The sequence below is a fragment of the Thermobia domestica genome, chromosome 12 (genome assembly GCF_964235325.1).
Source record: "Thermobia domestica chromosome 12, izTheDome1.hap1.1, whole genome shotgun sequence".
NCBI lineage: Eukaryota > Metazoa > Arthropoda > Insecta > Zygentoma > Lepismatidae > Thermobia > Thermobia domestica.
The window spans coordinates 97,118,519-97,126,690 of record NC_137465.1 but is presented as its reverse complement, the minus strand read 5'-3'; the positions used below and the strand labels follow the sequence as shown (position 1 = coordinate 97,126,690).

At 40.7% G+C, this 8,172-nt stretch overlaps 1 protein-coding gene across 1 annotated transcript; it reads right to left on the bottom strand.

The window, feature by feature from the left end:
- Positions 1 to 331: 331 nt before the first annotated feature.
- On the bottom strand, positions 332 to 4,508 carry LOC145666047 (uncharacterized). Its single transcript, XM_081733146.1, has 2 exons — positions 3,106 to 4,508; positions 332 to 464 (listed from the first exon to the last, which is right to left on the bottom strand). Exons 1-2 carry the CDS (start codon positions 4,506 to 4,508, stop codon positions 332 to 334), a joined length of 1,536 nt encoding a protein of 511 aa, XP_081589272.1.
- Between the last annotated feature and the right edge of the window lie 3,664 nt (positions 4,509 to 8,172).

Here is an 8,172-nt window from a genome sequence, read left to right as displayed (position 1 = left end):
AAGTGGTGGAAAGTCTATTCGATTGTATAGTTCTCGGTTGGGATATGGTAGTTTGATGCGGTATGCTAAGCGTACTGCATGGCGCTCCATAATTTCGAGCCTACTGTAGAACTTAGATTGAGCTGGAGACCAAGCAATATGGCCAAATGTAAGAATGCTGCGCATGAACGCTTTATATGTGTTGATAAGCAATTTTGAGTTTAGTCCCCAATGCTGTCCTACTAGCCTGCGAAGTAATTGCAACCGATTTTTTGCTTTAAGCACAAGTTTCTGGAAGTGAGCAGTCCATTGTAATTTATTATCGTACGTTATTCCTAGATATGTAACTGATTTAGATGGTTCTAATCTGTGTTCCGACAGTGATATCAAGACGATTGGGGTTACGGTGAACTTTACTGCGGCATTTAGGTGGTATGATGACAAGGGTCTGAGTTTTCTCTTCATTGACGGTGAGCTTCCATTTCCTACACCACACAAGAAAGTTATTAACTGTGAGTTGTAAGGTTCTATTAATTTGTTGTACAGTTGTTCCGAGAGTTAAGAAAGCGGTGTCATCGGCATATTGGAATAAATAAGTAGGAGGAGCAGGTACTGGTACGTCTGATGCATATAATATGTAGAGAAGAGGTGACAGGCTGGACCCTTGAGGTACCCCGGTATATGGAAATATAGGATGGGAGATGGAACCGTTGATACAGACATATGCGATTCGATTGAGTATGAATGAGAAAATTATTCTAACGTAAGTAAGGGGAAGTCCAAATTTTAGCAATTTATAAAATAAACCATAGTGCCAAATTCGATCAAATGCTTTCTCCAAATCCATTAAAATTAGACAAGATGGTAGTGATCTGTTATACTGGTTTACAAGTGTAGTCGTTAATCGAAGCAATTGATCATTAATACTATATGATGGTCGAAATCCGGTTTGGAAAGTGGGAAGAAGTTGATGGTCTTGCAAATATGGGTGTAAACGTTTCACTAGAATCTTTTCAAATATTTTCCCCAGTGTGGCAGTTAGTTGTATCGGTCTATACGAACTGACAGAATTCGGAGGCTTGTTCGGTTTTAGGAACATACATACTTTAGAGACTTTCCACTCAACTGGATAATATCCTGTACGGAGAATAAAATTATAGATAACTGCAAGAAGCAGAAAAAACTGTACTGAACATTCCTTGATAAGTCGGTAAGATATTTGGTCAAAACCAGGCGCTGTATTACGTTTTCTTTTGATACTCGTCTGAATTTCATCAGAAGTTATAGATACTGTTAACGGTTGAGTTTTGATGAGTATATTTTTTTTTTATTTATTTTTTTTTTTACCAGCTAGCCTACGCTAGCTACTACCCGAAGAGGGTTACGCCCTCTGTAGGGGAAGAGATGTTCAGTATATTCTGCTATTCAGAAAGCAATGGTTGGGCTATGGGTAGGTACAGAAAACTTTATTATTCAAACTTTCACAGTCATTATGGCCTTTAACCATAATCATGAGGAAAGGTAAATACATAAACTGCAGTGAGGGAAAACCATAACTGTAAGTGATATGATGTGGAATGATGAAATGAAGTGCGAAACTCACTACAACACATAGGTTTTGTTAGTTGAACTAATGCTGGTTATCTTTAGGGGCTGCGCTAGGCATCAATGAGGACAGAGGAGCCCTGTTAGTACACAAGGTGTCACTGTGCATGTGATGGCCATATGTGAGGTAGATGAGCGGCTGTAGTGTATGGCTCGTAGTAGACGGCGTCTGGGTGGTCTGGAGGTAGAGTGTAATGGTACAAAGTGAATAGTAATGAGAGCGGAGGGAACAAAGCGGCAACGGGAGAGGTACTTCGGGCATGATCGTCAAAAGTTTGCTGAAGAAGTGGATGATTGTTGTGCAGGCGCTGGGTAATATATTTAGTGCGTAATGTTTCTAAATGATATAAGATATGCGGAAATGTAAGTCTATGATAGAGATCTTGAGTGGGACTTGGTAATTTGATACGATAAGCAATTCGCAAGGCATGACGTTCCAAGATGCATAATTTCTCATAGTATGAGGTCGGAGCAGATATCCAAGCTGTAAATCCGTACGTCAAAATCGGGCGGAGGAAAACTTTGTACGTGTTAAGAAGTGTATGAGTATGGAGTCCCCAGGTAGTTCCAGCAAGACCTTTCAGAAGATTGAGGCGAGAGTACGCCTTCTTGGAGATATCTTTCAGATGTGGTGTCCAGGTTAGTTGATGATCGAAGGTTACTCCTAGATATTTGACACTGCGAGTAGGTTTTAAAGGTACATCTTGTACAGAGAGGTGTAAGAGTGTTGGGTTGCGGTGTACACGTGAACGATGCTTCGGGGCAAGAAATACAATACATTGAGTTTTTGCTGGGTTTATTATCAGTCTCCAGTGGGAGCACCAATCAACAAAGACATTGATAGCATCCTGGAGAGCCAGATTAAGCTGATGAATTGTTTTGCCCGTCGCAAAAAGTGCAGTGTCATCGGCATACTGAAAGAGCTTAACATTATCTGGGACTGCTGGGAAGTCGGAAACGAATAGAATATATAGTAAGGGCGACAAAGCCGATCCTTGGGGAACTCCAGAATGAAGAAAAATAGGAAATGAAAAACTAGTGTTGATACAGACATAAGGCAATCGACAGCTAAGAAAATTAAAGATGAATCTAAGGTAAGCAATAGGCAGGCGGAGCTGTTTGAGTTTATAGATGAGAGCGGGATGCCAGACCTTGTCGAAAGCCTTCTCGAGATCAAACAGGACCAAGCAGGACGGGTTGCCTGTGTTAAAGTGAGTATAGATGGAATTTGAGAGGCGGAGCAATTGGTCATTAATGCTGAAAGAAGGTCTGAAACCAGCTTGCTCGAGTGGAATGACGTGGTGATGTGCCAGGTATGAATGAAGACGTTTGACAATGATGCGTTCCAGTATTTTACTGAAGGTCGATGTTAGTTGAATAGGACGGTATGAGCTAACAGAAGCAACAGGTTTATGTGGTTTGAGAAACATAAGAGTTTTCGAAGTTTTCCAGTCAGCAGGTACAAAGCCAGTGCGAAGGATAAAAGTAAAGATGTGACAAAGCAGATATAATACTACGTACGGACTTTCTTTAATGTGTCTATATGTAATAGAATCCATGCCAGGGGCTGTGTTACGTCTGTGAGCTACAACTGAATTGATGTCAGATATAGAGATCGGTGTAGTAAGAGGATTGTTTTCAGGCAGAGTGTGATTAACATTAGGCTGTAGATGAGGAGAATCCACATTGAGTTTGTCGACTGGATGAGAACGATGTGGAATTTCAGGTGCAAGAGGCGTAAAGATGTCCTGGAGATATCTTGCAAATGCATTGGCCTTGTCTGTATCAGTGTGCAGCGGAGTATTATTGTCGATAAGAGGATATGTTGTACGAGTATTTCGACCTGTAAGCTGTCGGAATCTTTTCCAATACTGAGTGGGATGTGAAAGTGAGCCGAGATTGTTGCAAGCTTTGACCCAGCATCGCAATTTGTAAGCCTTAAGATAGTTGTGCACCGTTCGTTGCAACTGCCTGTAATGATGAAGAGAGTCAAGGTTGCCAGTGGCAGCAAACTCTCTATAAAACTGTCGGGACCGTTTGATCAATGGTAAGTATTGAGGAGGTAAAGAGGGTCGAAAAGTCGAAACTGTTGACTTAGGGATATGTTTGTCTGTGGCGTTATGGATAGCATTAACTAGAGAATCCAAAGTTTCAGAAAGTTCTGATTCTGTAGCTGGTGGCTGTAAATGATGAAGATGATCCTGAAGATACGATCTGTAAGCTGTCCAATTTGCTTTATCGTAACGATAGACAGTACGGGGAGAAGAAGACTGAGAAGTGGTAGTTACACGAGTCTGAATGTCTAGCTTGATTGGAGCATGATCGCTACCAATGAGATCAAGAACGTTAACACAGCTACGATGTGACATGTTGTTCGAAACAATAACTATATCTGGAGTAGTCTGACTCGCGGGACGAGTCGGTTTTGGAAGTGGCAGAGTCACTCCAGTAGTATGACTGGTGATGTAGTTGAGGAAACGATCCCGTTGAGTATGTGTCCGGCTATGTAAATTCACATCTGCCATAATGATGTAGGTACGGAAGGTATTGGAGATATACTGAAAGAAGCTGAACGGAATATCATGCCCAGGACGGATGTATATAGTTGCTACAGTCACATACAATTCCTGATAATATAATGATGTGATAAGGTATTCAGGAAGATTAGGCAGAGTCGGAGAGTGACTACGAAATGGAATGGAAGGTGAAAACCCAATCGCTACTCCCCCGTTGGCTCGCCTAGCAGGGAAAGTGCTATCTTGGCGTAACAGTTGGAAGCGAGGTATGCGGCATGACAATCTGGGTGTGAGATGTGTCTCATTAAGGATAAAGGCATGGATTTTTTCTTCGAGTAAAAGTGCTTCGAAGAGCGGCTTATGCTGTGGTAAAGAACGGATGTTTAAGAACAAAAAGGAGAGCGCCATAATGCAGAGAATGATGACAGGATAGCTGTTAAACCTCCGTTTCGAGTACATTTGAGTGATAATAGACGACATTGCCGGAATATGTTGGATAGATATTGGCGTGGAAAATTGCCTTAGCCGCGATTTGAATTTGTTGGGCGATGTGATCTCGAAGGAATGGATGGATATTTTGTAGCGAGAAGGTAAGAAATGTGAGAAGCTGATGGACAGTTACAGGTTGCTGTAAAGCTGGATTGGCGGGTGGTTGGATTTGGTCCGGTATGCGTAATGGTGCCACAGTCTCTGGCTTTGTTGGTTCAGGAGCTGGTTTGGATCGGCATTTGTAACTGTATGTAGGGTGAGAATGATCTTGACATGTGGAGCAGGTTGGAGGTGATTGTAAATTTGTACAGCTTCTTGTAGGGTGAGGGCCGGAACAATAACCACATTTGAATGGATTTTTACATTGGGAAGTGGAGTGCTGACCGTAGACCTGACACCGTTCACAGCGAATGGGTAAAGGAGCGGAGGTGCGTGATGGTTCAACACGATGGCGTTGTTTATAGATATAGGCGCCACGGGTGAGTAACTCATCGATAGTCTGTTGAGAGTTTGTGAGAACCCGCACCATGTAGGTCAACCCATGATCGTTTTTGATTCGGATACATTTTATGATATTGTGCCCTTCCAGTTTAAGTTCTTCAAAGACCTCCTCGTCACTATAGCTCGGATCTACCCCTCGTATAACTACAGACAATGTTGGTGATTTCCTCGGTGGTGGTGGCTGTTTCGGGCGTTGGTCGCTAAGCTTGGTCATGGTTGATTTGGAGCCAAAAATCTCAAAGCTGCACTTGTTCCGTGTCGTACGGAGAAACTCCGGGTCAGGCGTCTTAATAATCATGCCGTTCCTAGTCTTGACTATTTGAGTGATGTTCGCCCGAGGCATGTATTTTGTGATCTGTACTAAAAGTAGCTTTGGATTTGAAAATTTTGGATCAAAGTTCTGAAGCAGGAAAGAATGGATGGCTGGTCGACTAGGAGGAGGCAGGTTTGGAAACTGACGGTCATCCTGAATGTCAATGATCATGGATGCCTCAGAGCTGGCATCGCTTAGCTTATGTTGACGTTTAGCGGGTGGTAGTTTTGTGGATGCAACAGGAGAACGTTGACGAGCTGATGAACCCTGACTGCTAGAAATCCTTTCCAGAGAATGGCAACGTCGTCTAAGCGGTTTCCCAGATGAGCAAGAAGGTTCCGGTGCTATAGGTGGTAAGCCAGAATGTTGTCCAATGACAGGTTGGGACGCCATAAGTCACGGTGTAGGTAATGAGTGAAAAGGTGTGACGAAATGAAAAGATGAAATGAATGAATGATGAAGCTAAGCTTCCAAAAATATGTACACTAATGTGTACGGTAACGCAGTCTCCACTAGAGATTATCAAAATAAATCGTAAGCCTAGAGAATAGCAAGGTTGTCGACAGTTAAGATCAAATCACAGTGTCAACCTCCGTGGAGGTATGAAAATACAATTCGACGGTTGTTTCCTAAACCCCAAAGAGGCAAGTATTCCAACCGTATGTACGAAGATCGCGAATAAAATCAACAATTGGGGATGGACACACTAAGTGACTTGGTTATTTTTCTTCGCCAGCAACGAATACCCTATTTTTTTACCTGGTTAGAGATTCCAGGTGGCCAGTTCCGATGAGTATACTGAACTCTAACCTCTAACTTTGGATTTCAAACCTTTGATTTACGGTTATTCATGATTTCAAGTTAAACAGGGACAATATTTTAAAGTATATGTACAAGTATAAATTATTTAAATATATCTTTTTTATAAAGTTTATGTTTTAAAACTATTGTTCAAAGCCTTTGTATTTTAACAAGCTTTCTCCAAAATCAATGCAAATGAACTGTGCTGCTATCTTTGGAGTTCTTTTAAACTATATGTTTCTGGACGTGGCCAATCCTTTCGACAATGAGATCTCGGAAACTCAGGCTATAGAAAGATGACGTTTTCACCGATCGTTTGCCAATTTTGCGTAGATTGTCCAGTTCTAATCGAATATTCAAAAAACATGGCCCTTATTTCTTTATTACATTTTTACGGGTACACTGTAAGTATGGAAATAATAATAATAATAATAAAAAAAAACTAAAGCATCATATCCTACGCATTATTCATTCTAACACCACATACTTATATATAGAAGTCTCCATATATAAGACCATTTCTTCAGTCTAAGTTAAATCTTTATTTTGGAGTATTTTGCTCAATGAACACCATATATACCTGACATTATAATTAATTGTGTATGTAATGCAGGGCGCAAAATTTCCGGTCGCCAGGTCGCCATTGGTGACTAGAAATTTAGAGCTGGCGCCCAGTGTTTAGTAGGAATGGCTTCTGCCTAAACTCACAGGGCATCACAGTTTCTGTTCCACTGGAAAATAATTGTCACTGAGAGAGAGAAAACGCAGAATGTGAAGTCTTCACAACATTGTAATTCGCCCCTTCTTTCCCACTCTCAATCGAAATGGTTTGTCTCTGTGGATGGGGAGACCTCTCGTAATTTGTACATGAGAAATACTGGCGATCATTTTTTGATTGACGGTTGTCACTGACTTTGAAGTTTTGAGCCCTGATATAATGTATATCTTCGGAAGTAGGCTCGAATCTTGGAAACGGTGCGAGATATTGAAAAAATCTCCCCATAGTATCCTTTTGCTGAGTTTTATCACGACCTCTTTAACTTTTGTCTGTAAAGGGACATGTACAGATCTTGTGAGGAATGGCAAGGGGATTCATGCTCATATGTGAATGATGCGCTCTGTAGAGAGCGCAGGTTCAGCTAGTCTATCTATTAAAAGGCTAGGTTTATATGTTTGTCCCCAATCCTTTTGACAATGAAAACTCGAAAACCACACGTGCTAGAAACGTGTCGTTTTCGCTGGTTGATTCCAAATTTTCTGTAGATTGTCCAGTTCTCATTCAAAGTTTCAAAAACTGTGTCCTTATTGATCTATGTAACATTTTAGGGGCTGTTTTGAGCCCCTAAGATTAACATTGTTGCAGGCCGAAACTACAGTGTTAGGCAACCAATAGAGAAGTTTCTATGGCGGGTTGACGGACATTGCAGGCGCTTAACTTAAATCTAAATGACCAAACCTATTGCATGATGGCAACTTCAAAGGCCTCAAGAGACGCAATGAGGTGTACTCGGACGGATATGGATTTATATCCATATATATATATATATATATATATATATATATATATATATATATATATATATATATATATATATATATATATATATATATATATATATATTTCCACTTGATACGGCTTCTTCATATTTGCTACAAACTCACACCAACGTCTATACATAGCAGTTTACTTGCTTTGTGAGTATCCTATACTTTACTTGTGTGAGTAAGGAGACATGCACAGTGGAAAGGAGATTCATGGTCGTCATAACAGAACGATGCGCTGAGTAGACAGCTCAGGTTCTGCTGGTACTATTTAAAAGTGCAAAAACAGCTAATTTCCATTTATGAATTTTTATTTTACGCATTTTATTTTTTGATTATTTTTTGTCCTCTATTGTTTTGTGCAACTGCAGTTTCATGAAAGATGTATATCTATTATCAACTATAGAATTACCAAAGGCAGTTTTC

Excerpts from the sequence above, each read along its gene's own strand:
- LOC145666047 (XM_081733146.1), bottom strand. The coding sequence starts at position 4,508 with ATGGCGCTCTCCTTTTTGTTCTTAAACATCCGTTCTTTACCACAGCAT. Across the intron at positions 465-3,105 it reads AGACACATTAAAGAAAGTCC|GAAATGGAAGCTCACCGTCA; the intron begins GTACGTAGTATT and ends TGTGTGGTGTAG.